The following is a 21703-nucleotide window of genomic DNA, read 5'->3' as shown; positions in this document are numbered from 1 at the left end:
TTCTGTCATACAAAGTTCTTTAACCCACTCACAGACTCTAGCAAAATTTCGGATTCGATAGATATTTTAAATTATATAACAAAGAAAAATCTACAATCCTAGTTTCCAAATCTATTTATAGCCTTGAGAATATTCCTGACCCTTCCAATTTCGGTGGCATCTGGCGAAAGGAGTTTTTCAAAGCTAAAGCTCATAAAAAATTATTTAAAAACGTCAATGTGCCAAGAAAGGCTATCAGATTTGGCAGTTATTTCAATTGAAAATAAAATTTGTGAAGCCATTGATCACAATGAAATGATTAATGAGCTTGCATATGTGAAAGCACGACGTGTCATGTTGTAATTCCAATATTTGTTATTTAATTATTTTTCACTTGGTATATATGTATTATTTAATAAAGCTTTTTGCATTGAGAGTATCTCCTTTCCGTTATTGTTTCATGTTATATTGCAGAATGCCTTATTAATTTGCGAATTGAGTGTTTTCTTTCTTACTGTTAACTTACATAATAATATTGTTTTAAAATGACTTTTTTTCTTTATTTAATTTTGAAAATAAAACCTTTTTTCAAACATGGTTCGTTGTATTTTTCTTTTTATATTCATATCGTATTTTCAATAAGAACATGTTATGATATAGGTATCTTAAAAACATAATATGGGGGCGCACAAAAAATCCTGCACGCAGGCGCTCACTACCCTATGAACGGGCCTGGGTATTAATAAAATAATGGCACTTGATGTAAAAATTTATTTGAAGTCAAAGAAACTTTGACATCCAAGATATTCACTAATTTATTGACACAGAAATTGAGGAATAAATTCGTGAATATCTTTGTGAATTTATTCTTGATGTAAAACCCGCATTTGATAAAATTTTTCTGTAACTTTTTAAGTTGTTGAGTTATTCTAAAAAAGGAGATTTTTTGTGAAGCTATAACTTTTTTAATATTAAATTTAAAGTTCTCTTAGCTGATAAATTCCACTTCTTTACGATCGAAGAACCACAGGCTCACTGGATTCTCGTTGTTTCTTTACATGGCTTAAATCCATCGACGTATTGTGGCCCTTTTTTCAAATTTTTGATGAAAAGAACCGGTTGAGTTTTTCGCACATCCCCGCCAAATTGTATTTTCACCTCACCTGTATTCTATTTTCGAATTTTCTTTCTCCGAATTTTCGATGCGTTTTAATTTCTAACCTTGCTGCACCGTAGTGATGACGACTAAATAGTCAGAAATACGTATTTCTAACTATAAATAATTATAACATATAATATTATAATTTTCTAAAAAAAGAAATTTTACAAAAACTTTGGCCCATGGGGGGATCGAACCCACGACCTTCGCGTTATTAGCACGACGCTCTAACCAACTGAGCTAATGGGCCAGATATCTTATTTATCGAACTATTCGAATTTAAACAGAGTGAATAAAATATTTTGATATTATACAATAATAAAGACTATTATTTGTTTAGTTAATTATTATCACAGGAAAATACAAGACATTAGACATATCGCCATTGTATTTAAGTTTTCTAATTTTTTTAAATTTTATTTTAACTCACTCTATCTTATAGAGCCGGTAGGAATATTTTTATTACATAATAGGTACCTAATTAACCCCATACCGAATTAAGTACCAACATATACCTACCGTATAGCTTATATTAACATTTTTTAGTAAAAAGTCGATACTGTAACAGGGACTGTTCTATAAACTAACTAAAACTGGAGCAAAGGATATATAAATGAAGCAAATGCAAATGTGATTTTCAATAATTATGGTGCCATTGGTGGCACAACATAGTGTCAGCAAACCGCAATGTCAATTGAATTGACGATAATATAATACTATTGAAAGAAACTTTTAAAGTTTACTATAATGCTATACATAATACTTGCAATACAAATATGGCATGAATTGATAGTGTAAACCTGTTTACTTTGTATTATCGTTAAAAAGCTGTTAAACAAATAAATCAAATATTTTTAGAATAAAAAAAAACAAAAAATTGATGTCATGAATCAATAGTGTAAACCTGTTTACTTTGTATTTTCGTTAAAAAGCTGTTTAACAAATAAATCAAATATTTTTAGAATAAAAAAAAACAAAAATTGTTAGCAGAGCGTGGTTTCGATCCACGGACCTCTGGGTTATGGGCCCAGCACGCTTCCACTGCGCCACTCTGCTGATGAGCACTATTGTATTAGATACACATATAAACCAAGAAGTATATTATGGTATAATATTTTTATTATAAATTATAATTTAAATATTAATTACAAATAATTTAACAACCGCTGTAATATTTCTTATCTAAGAAGTTTTTTTTCCTTTGAATAATTATTATATTCATCATCACTCCCTTTGCCTTTATTTGTATCAAAGAATATAGACGCTTATATAAGCGTCTATATTCTTTGTTTGTATGCAATGCACGATCGGCGTTCCTAATTACATTTCGCCATAATTATCTATCTTGGCTCACACCAATATTAATCAATCAATCGTCTTTACCATTTTGTCCTGCCTAAGCATCTCTCCCAGGTCTTATCTATTACTCATTTTAGGAACTTGTAGACCAGTTTGTATAATAAAATAAAAAATAAAATAAAAATAAAAACATTTATTGCCATTCTAAGATATTTACATGTCAAAACTTAAGATATTTTAGCCTTCTTTCTTCCTCGACGTCCCGCTCGTGCATCGCCAGCGCTTGAAGATTTCTCCTTTCGGTTCCTGGGTTTTTCTGGGTGGTGTCCTCGTCTGCTTCTGTAGGTACTTAAATCGGCAAACGTACCTACTTCCCTGCACGCCTGGTTAGACCCTGATCAGGTGGTCGATCAGTTTATGGGTGGATCTGTGTATCCTCTGGATCCTGTTCTTCTCGAGGATATCCCTGGTCTTTCGTAGTCTTCGAGTGGCCTGGTTGAAGAACCACCTGGTTCTGTTCTCGGCCACTTCCCTTAGTGGCGTATATCTTAACCTGTTCTTGATCGTCGCGTTCGTAACTCTATCCTCCCATGCTGCTCCGTCGATGATTCGGTAGCATGAGTTCTCAGTTGCTTCCAACTTTTTCCAGTGTGATTCCGCAATGGAGCTCCACACTGGTATAGCATACAGAATCACCGACTTAACATATGCTTGGTAGAGTTGAATTTTCTTCGCCTTCGAGAGTGGACTGGACCTAAAAATGAAAGGAAGTATTAGTTTTTTAGCTGCATTAGCTTTTACCTTAGTTTTTTGTGTATGCACCCGGAAGTTGAGTTTTCTGTCGAGGTGGACTCCTAGGTATTTGACCGTCTCTGTTTCCTGAATTCTGTTGTCTCCTACTGTGATCTGGTTCCGTAGTTGTCGTCTATCCTGGCCGAAAATGATGAACTGCGTTTTTTCGGCGTTGATCTTGATTTTCCATTTTTCGGTGTAGTCCGTGATTCTTTCCAGGTGGCTCTCCATGTTATCTATGATTCTTCTTTCGTCTTTTCCGGATGCATACACTGCTGTGTCGTCTGCATACAGGGCTGTAGAAGTCCTTGGATCTGTAGGGAGGTCTGAAACAAAAATGTTATATAAAATGGGTGATAAAATGCTGCCCTGAGGCATTCCTTCCTGGATTTCTTGAATCGTCGACATCTTTTGGTCAGCTGAAACTTGGAATGTTCTATTAGATAGATACATGTCGCAGATGTTGATGAGGTAGTGTGGAAGTCTAGCCTTGTCCATCTTGTAGATTAGTGCCTTCTTCCAAACCGTGTCGTAGGCTTTCTCTATGTCCAGTATGGCTAATCCTGTCTTCTGTTTCCTGTTGAATTTTATCTTCGTGTCGCTGATGATCCTTGCTAATTGGAGTTCGCAGTTTCTTCCTTTTCTGAAACCAAACTGGTCTTCTTGGATGACTCCTCTTCTTTCTGTATGCTTCACCAGTCTCTTGTAGATGATTTTTTCTAAGATTTTTCCCATCGTTTCCAGGAGTGATATGGGCCTGTAGCTTTCCGGTCTTCTTCCATCTTTCCTTGGTTTCAGAAGAGGTATAATCTTGGCGTGTTTCCAGTTGTTTGGAAAATGTCCTTTTTCCAGGCAGTATTTAAAGATATAGTACAGCTGTACTATGATCTTCTTCGGAAGTTCCTTGAGGGTGATGTTGTGGATTCCTTCTTGTCCTGGTGCTCTGCTTCCTTTCAGTTTCCTGATGATTTTTGCAACTTCGCTTGGGCTGATATGGTCTTCCTCGTCTATTTGGAACTCGTTCCTTCTTCTGATCCTGTTGTATTCTTGCTCGACTTTCCTCTTTGTTCTTGCATCCGACATATCCTGGTTTTGTCTGTGTGTGGCTGCCATCTTCCTTGATATTGCATCAACTTTTCCTTGGGTGTCGTAGTGTGTTCCCTCGTTGTCCATGATTTGTGGCATCTTTTGTTTTCCTCTTCTTCTTGCCTTCAGCATTTTCCAAACGTTTCCATGGTTTTCTTCAGCTCTTCTGATGTTGTTGTGCCACTGGTTTTCAGTAAGACTTCTCAGTCTTACTCTTATTTCTTCGGATAGGATGTCTCCGTAGTCCTTGAATTCCTGTCTTCTGGTTCTTTGGATGATCAGTCCTCTGTTGTTCGTCATTGATTTTGGGATGTTGGCTTCCATTGCTCGTTGGATTCTTCTTGTGATTTCTTCGATCTTTTCTTCTACTTCTTCTGTTGATTGGAATTCTCTCTTCATTTCCATTTGGTTTAGCTGTCTTCTGTAGTTAGGCCAGTTAGCATCTTTCCATCTCCATCTTTCTACTGGTTCTATCCTTGGCAAGTCGACTCTCGATGTCATCCTTCCTATTACTGGCTTGTGGTCCGAACTGCATTCGAAGTATGTTCTGACGTCTTCCATTATTACATCCTTGGTGATGAACAGGTCCAGTGTTGAGTTGTTGTGTCCTCTTATTGGATTGATCCTTGTTGGTTCGTCTGGAGCGAATAACATCCTATCTCTGTCCTCGCAGTATCTTAGTAGAGTTGTTCCTGGTGCTGTGTCCGTCATACATCCCCATGCTGTGTGTTTGGCGTTGAAATCTCCTGCTACGACTACGGTTGGTGCAGAGTTGAGTAAGGCATCCAGTTCTTCTATGGCTAGTTCTTCCGAGTGCTTCCTGTAAATTGAAAAGATATTAGCTATACCTACTTTGATTCCAACACTTTCGAAATGGTGTGTATCCATCAAGACCTGGTTCCATTCTATGTTGTTCTTAACATATATGGCTACTCCTCTGTCGTTTGGTTCGTCTCTTCTTCCGAATCCATCGTAATTTGTTATCCTTGGAAGTTGGGAGTCCGTCATGTATCTTGTTTCAGACAGGCATATGACATCTGGGTTATGCCTTACGACTGTCTCTCGAAGTTCGCTGATCCTTAGCCTCAGTGATGCTATGTTGAACTGGAGTATCTTCAGGTGCTTATGGTTCATTGTAGATCTCTTCATATTTCATGAAAATCATTGCTTTTTCTGCAAATGATTTTGCCTGTAGTAGTTCTCTCTTCATATCTTGAAGAATTTCCATCATTTTCTGTACATTAACTATTTCGTTAATTTCAGCCCAGGTGCTCTTGACTCCATCATTCCTTGGTGTTTGTTGCTCTCCTTTGCTCGCTTGTGCATATGATACACTGCTGGTGGTTTTCCTGAAGGTCGAAGGATGTGGCGCTGGTGGAGCCGTTTTCTGCGGTTGGTTCCTCGCTCTTCTCGCAGCTTGCCTGTCTAGGTACTCAATGTGCTTGCTGCACATTGGATAGTTGGAAGTGTGTGCCTCCTGGCAGTTACAGCACTTCACTTTGTTTACCTGACCTTTTGGGAGAGGGCAGTGTCTCGTCTGATGTCCGTTAGCGCATTTCATGCACCTAGGTTGCTTGAAGCAGTTTCTGGCAGAGTGTCCAAACTCCTGGCAGTTGAAACACTGCGTTGACCTGGATGGTTTAGAGTAAGCGTCCCATCTTACTCTTATGTTTTGTACTCCGTTGATCCTTTTTATCTCCTTCAGATCCTGTTGTTTGTCCACTTGGAGCAGGTAGGAGCTGCTTTGTGCTCCTGGTTTCCTGGTTTTCAGTTCGGTGACTTTTCCGATGATTCCTTGTTCACGGAGGTCAGCTTCGACTTCATCGAGGTCCAATCCTGGGGCCGCTTTCATGACGATTCTCTTCGTTACTTCCGATTTCTTCGTAAATGTATGGAAGGCTGTTGATGTAGAGATGAAATCCTGTTTGAGTTTTTCGTAATCTTCATTGGTTTTTAGGTACACCCTTGTACCTGCTTTTCCAGAAGGTGAAATTTGGAAGTTATTGTGTCCTAATAACTTCGTTATTTCCTTGATGAAGGTTGCATAACTCCCAATTTGTCCTGATATGACCAGAGGGGGCACTCTTTCTTTCCTGGTTGTCGTCGTAGAAGATGTTTCTTCAGTGTTGATTGAAGATAAAACTTGATAACGGTTCTGAGTTGTAACCGTTCCACTACTTGTTGATGGTCGCTGTCTTGCTCCTGCTAAGTTTTCATTCGAATTTCTTCTCTGGCATTTCACTGCCTGGAATGGTTCTTCTTCCATGATCTCTACGTTGTTTGAAGCCATCGTGGTTGTAGATTCTTCTACTGATGTTGTTTCTTGTTCTATTTCGTTATCCTGTAGCTGTTCCTGGGCGGGTCCACCTCTCCTTGAGGTGGGCCTGAATTTTTTGTTCTTGAATAACTTCCTGTGCAGTGGAAATTCCCGTCTGATTGGACTGGATGCTGAAATTAAATCTGTAATTTTATTAGTAAAAACAGTTTTATCGTCTTTTTTAGTCTTGAAAAAGACTAAATCAGAGATATCCTGATTTCTTACATGTGCAAATTCGGACAACTTAAACCGTTCGGTTTACCGCCGACCGGCTTGGGTTGGGTAAGCTGTTTGACTTCAGTCGCTCGGACCTAAGCCAAGAAGCAGGAAAATAGACTGTGATACTATGGTCAACCTTCCAGTTGCGAGTCTCACCGTCTACTTAAAACTTGACCAGTTTGGTGATTATCGTCTCGACTTATATTGCCATTAATTGGTGTCTAATATACTCATTCTCACTTTTATCTTTTTTGTCACTCTGCTCATCTATCTGAGCTTGTCGGTTCCTCCACATATAGTCGATGTACCACTTTCTTGCTAACTGCCCGACATTCGGTTCTGTGTATCATAACTAGTCTTATAGCGGTTTTATAGAATTATTGTGTCAGCTTCATTGGAATATTTTTGTCACACAACACACCACCCGTTTCGTTCCACTTCATCCATCCCACCTTATCATACTGCATAAATCTTTATCATCGATTTCCTTTCCTCATTACTCTGTGATAACAATCCTAAATACTTAAAACTATTACTTTTCACAATCATTTCAGTATCCAAAGTTATCAGTTTATTTCATGGACGTATAAACACAGACACACAAACAGTCTGTGTTTATACGTCCATGGTTTATTTGTAGTAACTCCATCTTTAAATGAACATGCCAAATATGTACTCCCTTTTCGTCCTAGTAACTAAGTTTTAAATCTTTTTCCTTAAGAGCTTGTCTTTACTATTTAAATTTTTGTTCTAAATATATATTTTTCAATATTCCCCATATCATTTATATCATCTACATTAAGCACCAGAGAATGTTAACCTGTAGTCTCTCTTATATCTGATCAAACGCTAGTGAGTATAAAGTAGGACTAAGCACTAAATTCTGATGTAATCTTACTTTCACATGAAATTTGTCAGTTTCTCCCACACCTGTCTTAACACTATTTGTTATTTCCTCATGAATATTTCCACAATTTTCACATCACTATATACTCACCCAGACCCCAGACCCATTTCTTACTGAGCGCCAACGCCAGAATCTCTCGAGGATCTCTATAATATGCTATCTCAAGATCAATGAGTAGGTACCATACGAGCGTTTGTTTCTGTATTTATATCTTTTTCCATCGGCTACCTTTTAATGAAAATTGTATCTGTTTTTAATCTGCCTTGTCTAAAACCAAATTGATTTTCAGATATTTTGGTTTCTTTCCGTATCAGTGTAATAATTACTACACCCCATATTTATATGGTGTAGGCATGGAGCAAAAAGACAAAAGAGGGAATGTAAGTAAAGGTAGTGGGGGCAAAAATATTGTTAGACAGGAAGTGCCATCTTGAGAGGCCACATTAAACAAGGAAAGAGAGGCTCTTTCCTTGTTTAAGAAATCAAATTTAGTTGGGTTATGTTATTGCTGATGTTATTGTTTGTCCCAACTGTCACATGAAAGATTATTTGTACTTGTATTGAAGTTTTTTAACAATTGTTTCACATTTTAGACTATTATTGTTATTATTTAATTAAAACTTTATTGTGTTCTAGTGTTAAAAAAAGTATTTTAAGTGTATTATGTATTAATATTATGTAATATTAATATTACGTAATATAACAAATAAATAGATAAATTGGAACCCCTACACCACTGTATGATTATTGTGAAGTGTCATGAAATTTAAATTTGGCGCATTCGCATTTCCGGATATGTCCGCCATCAGAGGCCACTTTTTTAGTCTCCTTTTCATAACGATTAGATTCCCCCTTTTGTCTTTTTGCTCGATGGGTGTAGGAAAGTAGTTTATGCACTGTTGCATAATATCTCCTTTTAGAATACTTCAGTTTAGATAATGATCTCAGATTAGAAAATTTTACTTGACAATCAGGCATTTTGCTAACCGGATGCCGAAGCTCCACAGCAGAGTGGCGCAGTGGAAGCGTGCTGGGCCCATAACCCAGAGGTCCGTGGATCGAAACCACGCTCTGCTAAAAATCTTTTGTATTTCTGAAATTTTTGTAAATGATTTCCATTCCCAGTTTCACCATGAATCTAAAATATAATAATATTAGAATAATAAAAATATATAATTAAAACTTTAATAGTATATTAAAGTATAAGTGGATATTGAGGTCTTTAAAACACGCGCGATTTTTCGAGCACAAGATTCAAGATTTATTTGAAGATTCAAGATTTATTTAACTACGTTTACAAATTTTACATTTGTTTGTAGCAAGTCAATTATATGTATAAGTAAAAAAGATAATATATAACATACACAAAATACAATAGGAGATGAAAATACATTAATGCACATAACATAAAATAAAACATAAAATATACAAAATAAGACATAATATACCAACATAGTGAGTACATCCATGTTCATGTTACTGCCTTTAAGTGATCAAAGTATTCACTAACAGAGTAAAAAGCAAATCTCAAAAGGTATCTCTTCAGACCTACTTTAAATTTATTCATCGAAAGTTGTTTTAAATCCTTATGTAGGAGATTGTATATTATAGTCAATTAAGTCAATTTAGTTTTTTTGTGATTTACTCAAACTATACTTAACTGTTCTGATGTTATTGGCACCTCTTGTGCTATAGTTATGTAAGTCAGAGTGTTTAATTAAAGTATCAGCATTTTTATGTATTTCTATATTAACGCTGTATAGCCATAATGTTGGCAAGGGCATTATCTTATATTGAAAAAACAACGGTTTGCAAGATTCCAAATAGCTAACTTTTGCAATTATTCTTATTGCTTTTTTTTGCAATTTAAATATTGTTAGGGCATTGCAAGAGTTTCCCTACAGAATAACACCATTGCTTACAAATGAATGAAAAAGAGAAAAGTACGTTATTTTTAAGGTATCAACACTTGTAACAAGTTTTAATTGTCTGAGTAAAAATAAGGTCTTCTTCTTCTAATGGCGCTACAACCCTTTGTGAGTCTTGGCCTGCTTAACAATGTTCTTCCATTCTGCCCTGTCGCATACTTTCCTTCGCTACTGCCTGATGTTCATGGTTTTAAGATCCCTCTCTACGTCGTCTATCCATCTTTTACGGGGCCTTCCTCTTGTTCTGTTTCCTTGGGGCTTCCATCTCTGGACTACTTTTACAGCTCGATTATCTGGCATTCTTTCTAGGTGACCAAGCCAGTTTAGTCTTTGTGAGTTTAGTAAAAATAAGGTACTAGAAAGTTTACCTTTGAGATAGTCAATATGGTTATACCAAGTCAATGTGTTGTCAACTGTTATGCCCAACAATTTGACATTATTTTTTTTCAACACTCACATCGAAGGTAGACGAAAAAATTAAATTTTGAATTTTGTTATCATTTAGTTTAAGTTTATTTGCTAAGAACTATGATTGAGCATTGGAATTTACATAGACATACGTGGTTTCTAAAACTGAACGATTTTTATCAGAAAAAACAAAAGTAGGTTGCGCACGACTGTGCCGGTGTGCTTGAAATAGAGCAAGTGTTTTAAAGACCAGTTATCCACGAATACTTTACGCTATTTTTTTTATTGGTACACTTTGAAATCATGTATTATTACTACAAAAAATTTAAATAAGAGCTAATAATGTAAAATGGTTGAATTTGTGATGAACATCAGTATACCTTTCGTTATTATGGAGATGAGAAAAACAAAAATTAATTTGCAATCTGTCACTTCAGATTAATTGTTATTACTGGTTGTATATTGCTTAAAACAAGAATGAGAAGAATGTTTCAAACATTATTGGGAGTGCCATTAATGGAAGTACAACCCCATTGGCTTCCGAGAATGTCGGTAGTTTTTGCACTGGTTGAAAAAGACAAAGATTGAGCAAAAATGGCATGCACAACAATGTGGAAAATATTCCATAAAATAAACTTTGTTTTTTGCAAACGAGAGGTAAAATTGACAGTGACGGAATGGCCCGATATTCTGAAATGGAGGCATCAAGATTTTATTGGGATGAAAAAATTTCGTTCTTACGGATACACCGTCGTTTATTTGAATGAAACTTGAATGAGCGTCGGACATAGTTTTTCCAAAGAATGGAAGGACCTCTCAGTGACTTCAGCCAGGGATTAGTTTGTTATGGGGTTGTTAACAGGCCTAAAACAGCCGATGCAACGAGGCCTCCGATTTGTTATAGGGCATGTGGGTAGTGAATTTGGCTCTTTGGAATGTGCTCTTTTTGGTTTTTGGCTTAAAAAACTCAGCTGACTATCATTATGAGATGTATGGTCCTATATTGGATGATTTAAGGAATAGCTGCTTCCTAATCTTCCAAGAAAAATTGTTGTGGTGCTAAACAACGCCTGGTACCATTCAAAGAGAGAAAAAATGATTCCGACATGAGCGTTTAAGGCTATGACTCCACGAGCGACAGATTGTCGCTAGCAGTAGCAGTAAAATGTAGCTTGATAAATGAAAACAACAGCAGTGATACTGAGTGGCTATTGGATTTAATCGGATATTTTTGTTCTTGTTTTTTTTTTTATTTCTCTGTGTTTGTTAAGTTGTTTCTTTGTTTTTATAAATTACTTTAAAGTTTTTTCATACTTACAATTTTTTGTCTCAAATCATAACAAAAAATTATAAGTTCTAAGAAAGAAATATATCCAATATTTTCTTTATCGGTATTCTAGATAACAAAAATCAATGGATGTTTTTTTTCAATCCCAATTAACCGTATCAAACTGTACTTTATAACAGATGCCATTATTAAACAAGAAAAAGTTGAATAGAGAGAATAAAAAGTTTTTATTGATTTCCCGAAAATCTATTTTTTGGATTTTATTCTTCGAACTGGTGATTCATTTCTATATAAATGGTTGTCTAATCATATCATATAAATAAAATTTGAATAATTATTGTTTATAGTAAAATTTTATTATCCTTCAGTACTAATGTTTCGTTTTCGATAGCTTGGCGTGATTCATAAATAAAGGAATGATGAATGCAGATTTTATGTTGCATCAGAATTTTTTTAATTATTGTAACATAAAAAAGCAACTTAGATATTGGAAAAGGAAGATTCATTACATCAACCCAATATGATAAATGAATATAATTGACATATGGGAGCCGTCGATCTACTTGATAATTCAGTAGCGAATTACCGAATACGCAGAGGTAAGAAGTGGTTGCGGCCCCTTTTTATTCAAATAAAAGTTAAATTGTTAAATATTTTATTTTTTTTTTATTTTTAGGTACATACATGTATAGGATTATAAAATATGTAATTTGAAATGTTACTTTAAGGTAATTGCTAATTTTTCTTCTGGGCTTAGGTTATCACGCATTGATGTATCCTGTTTTCGTATGACATCTTCTATTTCACATAATAAAAAATTAAAAGAAGACACTGACATCCTGTAATATTCAAAAACTTGTCAGGAATTTGTTGTGTAAAAAAATTTTCCTTCTGTCTGTCTAGGCACTAGAACAGGGTGAATCCACCATTTCCGTTGTTTTTTAACCCTACGTCGACGGCGCAATGCCAATATTAAAGCAACTTTTTGTTGAAATGATAGATTATCTATACATTTATACTTATTTATTTATTTATTTTATCTGCTATACACACGGAGACTATATAAACGGACAAGATACCACTGATTGTAGCTACGTCATATTAACGCTCATGGAGCCACTACAAGACCAAAAAGTGGAGATATGCGCGCTGTAAACTGTCGCTCGTGGAGCCATGATTTTGCTGCTTTACTGCCGCCGTAATTTTACTGCTACTGCTGGCGGCAATCTGTCGCTCATGGAGCCATAGCCTTAGAGAGGTCAAATTAAGACATGGTTGCTAGAGACAGATATCTTTTTTGAAGAAGATTATTTAAAATTAGAGCTTATGGAAGTCGTAAATACATTCAAAGAAGAATACACACAATATAAAATAGACGAGATTTGGAAAGAGAAAAATGTTGCCATTCTGAGACTACCTCCATTGTGAGTTGAATCGAATTAAAAAGGTATAGAGTCAAGTCAAAAGACATATTGCCTCAAACAACACAGACAGTTCATACCGCCTATTGTAAACTCGCTACTAAGGAGAGCAAACATTTTGGGTTATTGACAGATTGATGGACGATATTGATCCTGTGGTAATAAATGTGACGGTTCAGAGTAATAGCGATGACAGTGAAAGCTATAGTGATGATAGAGACGATGAGGATGATGTTAATATGCAGTGAGTAAATTAAGGTACTTAATAGTGCGAAAATTTTTAAATAATATAACATTCTTTTTAAGAGGAATGCATGTTATTTACAAGAAAAACTTTTTATGTAAGTAATTGTTGTTATTATTTACATGCAAATGAAATAAAAGTTGCACTTGTTTTTTATCTTTATGTTAAATCTTGTCTAAGCGGTTATAAACATGTAATGTTAAACAATAGTAAAATATAACTATTAACTGTTTTGGATGGGTTGGAGTCAATAAAAGGGCTATTGGTTAACTATTTTTTTATATCTCGAGCTTTCAATTGTGTTTACAATTATTATCAAGAGCTAAAAAAGACAAAATATCTTACAAGGTTGAACTAGAAAGAAAAAACAATTTTTGTTAACTTACCAAATAAAAATTAGTTTAGTAAATAAAAATTGCTGCTAATACATCTTAAAAATAATTAATATTAAAATGTCAATCTAATAAATGCTTCTCTGAAAATTTTTTATCATTTTGAAAACATTTTTTTAATACAAAAACAATTGAATTTATAAATAAGTTAAAATAGCAACCAATTACAAATAAGCCTCAATATCATAAATGCCAACATAAAATTTTTATTTTTGACAATTATATTGCCAAAAATAAAATTTCGTTTAAACATTCTTTTTTGTTTAGTAACAAAAAAGAAGAAGATTTATTCACCGTTGACAGATGTCTGAAAAAACCATTTCCAAAAAAGTCCTTTTAAATTTATTACTTTTACTACATAAAATTTTAATGTTATCAAAATCCATAATATGGTCTTTATCGATTACATGCTCTGCCAAAGCACAAGATGGTTTTTTAATTCTGCAATCACTTTTGTGAGAAATAATGCGATTTGAAAGATTTCTTCCGATCTCACCAACATATTCAGCCTCACATTGAGTACAACTAATGCTGTATACTAAATTCGTTTTTTCAAATTTGTCTATAGGATATTTAGTTTTGGAATATAAAGATGAAATAGTTTTGATGTTCTTTGTTGCTATTTTTATATTGTCAATAACCTTTAGTGTTTGTATTAATTTAGGTGTTAATGATGGTATAAAAGGTAGTGAATGATAATAGATGTTCTGATTGTTAGATACAATGTTTTGAGATTTAGCAAAAAATGGTGTTAAATTATTTATATTACCAAAATTAGAAAAAAGCACCCTATGTAGCATATCTGGAGGATAAGAGTTTTCAATTTGAATATTTTTTAATAATTGAAGATCTTCTTGTAGATAATCTGGATGAGAAAGTTTTAAAACACGTTCTTTTAATCCTGTTATAAGGTTCATTTTTATCTTATTTGGATGATGAGAGTAATAGCTTATAAATCTATTACTACATATGGGTTTTCTGAACCGTCTGGTTTTCAACATATTGTCTGTATTTCTTACAATTCTCATGTCAAGGAATGGTAGAGAATTATCTACCTCAGCCGACCAATCTTACAACGGTAGACGATCAAGAAAAAGTCCAGAGATAAAATGGGTGGACAACATCAAAAGAATAGCCGGAACAAATTGGAAATATGTTGCTTAGAAGACAAATCGATGAAAGGAGTTGGGAGAGGCCTATGTCCAATAATGGACGAGAGAAGGCTAAGAAGAAGAAGAAAATAATTTAAAAATTGACAATTTTACGTTTTTCTGGCATAAGAATTGCTAATTTATGTATACGAAGAAAAATACGAAGAATCGTTACATTCTACAAAAAAATTTACCCTTGTTTGATTCATGGAATTCGATGGGGTTTCGAGTTATTTGCTTTTAAAAAGTCCAATGAATTTTAATTTTACAAAAAAAAATTATTTTCTATCTATGTAACAATAAAAAAATTGCTTTTATTATTATTGCTAGCGGCTTCTATTAGCAATGTTAAATTAGAATCCAAATTAAGAATCCTCATGCTAAAAAACGAAAACTTGTCAATTTTTAAATAGAAGCTGAAAACATACAAAATTATTCCAAAAATTAAAATCCATATGTAAAGTTTAAACACTTAGTATTTCGGAAACTAGCAATATTTGTATAAGTCGTTGCACAGAACCATCATATTTTGAGGTCTAGAATTTACAACACAAACATTGGACATTCTTAATAAATCACCATGTATATAAATATATCTATCTATGTTTGATTAGTCTGGAACAAATATGGCCAGACTATTATTTTTACTAAATGTGCAAATTATTATTTTTTTTTTCAATTGGGAAATTATCAAATTCAATTGGGAGGTAAGCAAAAAACCTTTTATTATTTACAAACACCAAATTTTAGGATTGCATTCACTCCGTTCCAATAAGTGTAAAACAAAGTCTTCATCCCCTTTCACCAATTTTTTATTCGGTGGTAGTCTATTCGTGTGATACTAAGTGGGGTAATAACTTTTTTGTTTAAACAGGTAATAAAACTTTCCAGCCTTTAGAAAAAGTATCGAAGTGTGTCCTGAAAATTGGAATCAACATTTAAAAGTTTTGTCACGAAATAGATAGACATTTTATTACTCAATAAATATAAAAAAAAAGTGATTGAAATCGGTTAATAAGTATAAATTTTATATTATAATATAAGGATGTTTGCAGTCTAAATTGCTCACGTGTATGTCATTTTAGTTTTGCCTTCTAATTTAATTTGAAAAAATAGCATAAACATTCAATTATTGAATAGAAAAGAATATTATTTTGCTTCATATTTTAAACATTAGATAGAGACTTCCCTCATCCTTTCATTAGTCGTTTATTCAATTTATTACATGTACAAAAAATTCTCTTTTTGCCTATATAATACCGGATTTATAAGTACATATTAGTCAGTATATCTATGTTTCTCTGTAAATTAGAAAATTATAGACAGCCAAGAACGTGTGCCCTAATTTTTCCAAACGAAATTAGCTGATTTTATTGCGACATATTATAAAACATCCAATATTTTCTCAGTTAAAAAAGAAGTGATGTGATTACAGGTATGTAGTATTATACCAATATACTTACATAGATATATAAATATATATGTATATATATATATATATATTTATATATATACATATACATATATATATATATATATATATATATATATATATATATATATATATATATATATATATATATATATATATTGGAATGGCTTGCAACAAAGGAAAAAAATATAATAAAATAAAATATGTGTATAAGATGGAAGGCAACCGTATATACGTAATTCTGACTATTGGTCGTCTTCAGTACGGTGCAGCCAAGTTAGAAAACGAGCATATTAACTTGGGAAAGGATCACTACAGGAGTAGTAATATTATATATATATATATATATATATATATATATATATATATATATATATATATATAAGAGTAAGAAAAAAGAAGTACTTGTGACTCGTTTGGAAAAAATATATAAATGTTTTTGATGGGTTGGAGTCAAACTCATCAAAAACATTTATATATATATATATATATATATATATATATATATATATATATATATATATATATATATATATATATATATTGTCCCGCCCACTGGTATTTTAAAGATTTAATTCTGTGGATTACATCAGTATACTGGGTTTTCTGTCTGATCCATCCTATTCTTTTTCGATCTCTCTTTATTATACCTAGCATGCATCGCTCCATTGACCTTTGAGTCACTTTGAGTTTCGCTATTATATCTTTCTTTAGTATCCATGTTTCGCAGCTCTATGTCACGATTGACAGTAAACACTGATCAAATGTTTTTTTCTTCAGGTTTAGTGGCATCTTCGATTTGAATATAACTGCATTTCTACCAAAAGTGCCCAAGCTAGTTCAATTCTTTTGTTGATTTCTGGAAAAATATTTATTTTGCGTGCTTATATATATATATATATATATATATATATATATATATATATATATATATATATATATATATATAAATTATATAAATTATATAAATTATATAAATTATATAAAGTATATAAATTATATAAATTATATAAATTATATAAATTATATAAATTATATAAATTATATAAATTATATAAATTATATAAATTATATAAATTATATAAATTATATAAATTATATAAATTATATAAATTATATAAATTATATAAATTATATAAATTATATAAATTATATAAATTATATAAATTATATTAAAAGTTAAAATTTTCCTTTCATAGTTGAAATTTTATAATTTGGATATAAACGAGCTCATTTCTGTCGCCCATTGTCTATTTGCGCTTTACCATTACTACCTAAATTAAATAATTATGGGTTTTCAAAAAAAAAAATATTTTATTAGCGTAGCAATCATAGGTATCTATCTCCTTCTAAGGGTCTAATTACTTTGTCAGCTTCCGCCAAGTATTTGTTTAAAGTCAACGTTGTATCGTATTTAGAGTTTTTGAAATTTTTGGTATTTATTAAATTTGAATACATCTACCATTCAAAGAAGTGCCTATATAAAGCGTTTTTCTGAGTTAAAGCTAAATGGAGACAAAGTATTTTTCAAGACCGGTTTCAAAATCGTAAGTTACATTGATGTTAACATTCCATTTTTTATCACATTTATTTTATATTTAATGAGTAACTGACAAACAAAAGCATCTTTTATTGGACAAATGTGCTTTTACATACATAAAGACGAGCATAGAGACATAGATCATCAAATTTTGTTCTTTATCTCTCCGAACGAAAAATAATTTATTTGTGGTGCTTGAACATTTTTTTCGTCTACAGATTTTCTGTGTGTGACAGTTAAAGCTAAAAAATATTGCATTAGAACCCGCTCAGCAATCGATTCATACATCTCTTCAAAATGTTTAAGATCAAGATGAATGAAAAAATGAAAATATTTGTTTAATTCAGAGCTGTGTAAAGCTCTATTAGCAGCAAACTCATTTTTGTAACTATAGTCATGCGCTCTCCGGCACAAGTAGCTACCTGTATTTAATTAGAACTATTTAGAAAATTCAATTTAAATTTACATAGTTGATACCTACTCATATTTATATATTTCAAAATTGTTAATAATTTAGGGAAAAAAATCAAATATGTAATCTTTTTTCGCTAGAAATATATAAATCAGTAATTAATAAAGTAGATATTTAAACCATTATACCTTACTTTGTTGTTTATACATAATATAAGCAGTTAATATATTGATATTATTTTAGGTTCAAGATGAATATTGAAAACATCAGAAAATTAGCAGTCCACAGACCTTGCATTGCTCTTTTGAGAATTCATAAATATTTCCCAAGTGACGATGAAATCATACATCCGGAGAAAAATGGATATTTGTATAAATATATTTTAATTAACTTAACGACGATATATTATTCGGTTGGAGCTTTCATCCATTTGATTAATAGTGCAAAAAGTAGGAGTTTAAAATTGGCATTGTCTAAATATATCCGTTTCTAGGCATATGTTACACAATTTAGAGGTTTTATGCATTTTAAAAAGTATTTCTTTAACCTTTCAGAGCTAAGCTGCGGACTATGAGTCCGCTTGTCGAATTATTTGTCGATTTCTGACGTTTTATTATGATTTCGGTAGTGTCGTGCTCGCTAGCTTCAAGCGAGGGGATACTCTATTCAGTACAGTTGTGAGAGTTGTCTAGTGCATTTAGTTCTAATGCTAAGTTGAATTGCGGAACCCGAGTCCGCACATGATAAGTTGTCTCAAATCTTCAGGTAAGATTTAATTTTAACATATTACATTTCTGTGGTAAATACAAAATATTTATGTAATTTATAAGTGGGAGTGATCTACTGATTATGTTTTCTTTGTATGTGATTGATACTAATTTATTTTTTTACAGAACATTTGAATATGAGTTTTGAAAAGCAACAAGCATATCTTAAAAAGCTTCATTTGGAATTTCTCCCTGATTCTGAGCCAGAAGTCAAACCTGACGATGACGATGCTAGTTTGGAAGGAGGTTTGGAAGAAGAAGGAGATGCAGGACCAAAACACCGACATGCAAGAAGTTTTGAATGTTTCACAAAGAGTGCCGCATTTTATTGGTAAGGGTGGAACAACTAAATGAAAGAAACATTTAGTAAACCGCCGGATACGAACTCGCAGTGACAATTTAGTAAAGGTAAAAATTTCTGAAGTGGCTAAGGAAGTACAACATATGAAAAGCGCATCAAAGATTTGGTTGTTTTTATACTGAAGAGATTTTGCAAATCATTGTAGATAATACGAATATCTTTATTGAATTGTGTTCTTACAATCCCAGTAATGAATCTGAAAAAAGACAGATATATCTGGGGTAACCAAAAATAACCACAGAAATGCATAAGATCTCTTTAGGACAAACGGCTCATCGCCAGAGATTTTTAGATTGACAATGTCCCTTGCACGGTTCATTTTTGCTTAGACACATCCATTTTGATGATAAATAAACACGATTAGAGAGGCAAAAATATAACAAATTAGCAGCTGTGACAGAATTCTTGAATTCGATTAATTTAAATTTACTTAAACATTTTTCATTATCATCATATACAACGGTAGATAAAAAACTGGAAGCTTTTCGCGGTAAGTGTGGCTTTAGGGTATATATGCCTAATAAACCTAATAAATACGGCATAAATAGGCACCTGGCCCATATAAAGTTAATACGAAACGTTTCCCTCGTTCCTCGCATCTGCAGTCCTATATCTGCTTCTTACAGAAATGTAACATACGACAATTTTTTTACAAGCCTTAGCTTGGCCGATCTTCATTTAAACGAACATCATCTGACTATGACAGGCACTATGAGAAAAAACAAAAGAGAGCTTTTACTCCAATTTACTGATCCTAAGAGACCAGAAAAAACAAGCATGTTTGCTTTTAGAGAAAAATGTAGGATTGTGTCCTATATACCCAGAAAAAAACAAAAACGTTATTTTACTCTCAACGATGCACTACGACGATTTGCTAGACGAATTAACGAGAAAGTTAGAAATCATCATTGACTATAATAAATCCAAACGAAGAATAGATCTAGTTGATAAAATGTGTGTCGCCCACAATTGCGCTCGAGCCAATCGCCGATGGCCTATGGTCATTTTTTATCCTGCAATGAATGTAACCGGTATCAAGTCATTTGTAACAAACAAATATAAATCTAATGAGATAGATAAAATGCCTATAGACAAATTCACGAGAGGATTTCAGTACAGTGCTTATGAGAAGCGACGTTGCCGCTTAGGCCGCTAGGCACGTTCATAGTCTGCAGGTGTGATACAGGACCGCGTTGGCCCTCCTGTACGATAACATTAAATCATGCAATCCTATAAGAAGTAAATGTAACATTATTTACAACTGCAAGATTTTGCAAATTACACAAAATTTAATAAAATTATTTTCTTTGAAATCATTTTTACTAAATTATACAGGGTGTAACAACAGAACAGAGTCTACTAGGAAAACTGCTACAAAAAAAAAATTCGTAGCTCCGTAGTGGCTACAAATTTAAGTTGTTAGTTTATATACCGACAGGATATATACCAACTTGGATCAATTATTACTATTAACAGTCTCAACAATTATTACAAAGAAAAGTGTGTACACACCAAAGAATAAAATTACGCTAATAAAAGAATAAAAATGTATGTAGCCTAAACGCTACATAATGAATAAAGATAAGACTTACAATAACAGTGTCTGGTCTCTACTCCATTTCGGAAAAATCGTCCTCACTGGAACTGTCGGTGTTGGCTGATAATCACCGGTAGGATATCTTCTTGTAGGTTGTCAGCTATCCACATTTCTTTTTCAATTCTGATGACATGCTGTATATAATTTTGCCACTGTTCAGCAGAGACATTGGCAAACGCTTCATGGATGAGTTGTTGCACACGATCTTTTTTAAAGTCAGTGTTTCGGTCTGCAACGTAATGTTTAACTTGACTCCAAACCATCTCTATTGGATTAAGCTCACAGTGATAGGGAGGCAATCGTAATACTTCTACGCCGTATTTCTCGACCAAAGTTTCGATGTTATACTTGTCGTATATATCTGCATAACTGTTTGCTCCATCCAATAATTCGGACTTTAAATACTCTTCTTCATAAAATATATCCTTCTCTCGTAACCATTCTTGAATTTGTTGTTTCTTCCAGGAGCTCTTAAGAAATTTTGTTTGCGTGAATGATATGGAGCTTTATCCATTACTACCATATTTTTTTCTCCTTTTGGGAGGTTTGCGATTAGTTTATTTTCAAACCAGTCTTCAAAACACTCGCCGTTCATTTTGTCATGGTAGTTGCCTGAATTTTTTTTTGCTAAAAAATACACATTCTGAATTTGGTAGAAAACCTCAGATCAGATCCAACATGTAACAAGACAAATCTCGGACCTCTTTGTTTTGGATCATTTAGACCAGTAGTCAAGGCTTTTGTAAATGCATTCTTATAACTGGTTATGGTTGAATCCATCCATACCTTATTTACTGTATGTCCGATGTTTACCCAACTTTCATCCAAATAGAAAATATTGTATCCTTAATTTCGATAATTCTGTATTTTTCTAAGAAATTTATGCCTCCAATTTATAAAATTTAGGACGAATTTAGGAAAATTTAGGCGAATGTTCGTGTAAATTAACGGCATCCAGGATAGCTTTGATTGTGGGAGGTATGTTCTTTAAGAAAAATTCGATG

The 21703-nt window shown here is 33.0% G+C and overlaps 1 protein-coding gene and 3 non-coding genes across 4 annotated transcripts; 1 reads left to right on the top strand and 3 right to left on the bottom strand.

The window, feature by feature from the left end:
* Nucleotides 1–1314: 1314 nt before the first annotated feature.
* On the bottom strand, nt 1315–1388 carry TRNAI-AAU (transfer RNA isoleucine (anticodon AAU)). Its single transcript has one exon. It is a non-coding gene; the product is annotated as a tRNA-Ile (tRNA).
* A 734-nt stretch (nt 1389–2122) lies between these two features.
* On the bottom strand, nt 2123–2194 carry TRNAM-CAU (transfer RNA methionine (anticodon CAU)). The gene has a single exon. It is a non-coding gene; the product is annotated as a tRNA-Met (tRNA).
* A 6569-nt stretch (nt 2195–8763) lies between these two features.
* Nucleotides 8764–8835, top strand: TRNAM-CAU (transfer RNA methionine (anticodon CAU)). Its single transcript has one exon. It is a non-coding gene; the product is annotated as a tRNA-Met (tRNA).
* Nucleotides 8836–20737: 11902 nt separating this feature from the next.
* LOC140438673 (uncharacterized) lies at nt 20738–21294 on the bottom strand. Its single transcript, XM_072528320.1, has 2 exons — nt 21220–21294; nt 20738–21169 (listed from the first exon to the last, which is right to left on the bottom strand). The coding sequence occupies exons 1-2, from the start codon at nt 21292–21294 to the stop codon at nt 20738–20740; spliced, it is 507 nt and encodes a 168-aa protein (XP_072384421.1).
* Nucleotides 21295–21703: the final 409 nt, after the last annotated feature.

This window comes from Diabrotica undecimpunctata, chromosome 4, assembly GCF_040954645.1.
Source record: "Diabrotica undecimpunctata isolate CICGRU chromosome 4, icDiaUnde3, whole genome shotgun sequence".
Taxonomy (NCBI): Eukaryota; Metazoa; Arthropoda; class Insecta; order Coleoptera; family Chrysomelidae; genus Diabrotica; species Diabrotica undecimpunctata.
Note: the sequence above shows the minus strand (reverse complement) of the source record. Positions and strands in the feature narration are given on the sequence as shown.

What these genes read in the sequence shown, in the direction of transcription:
- LOC140438673 (XM_072528320.1), bottom strand. Translation starts at nt 21,294, where the DNA reads ATGAACGGCGAGTGTTTTGAAGACTGGTTTGAAAATAAACTAATCGCA. An exon ending in CAAAAGGAGAAAAAAATATG is followed by an intron (nt 21,170 to 21,219) that starts GTAGTAATGGAT and finishes AAATTTCTTAAG; the next exon opens with AGCTCCTGGAAGAAACAACA.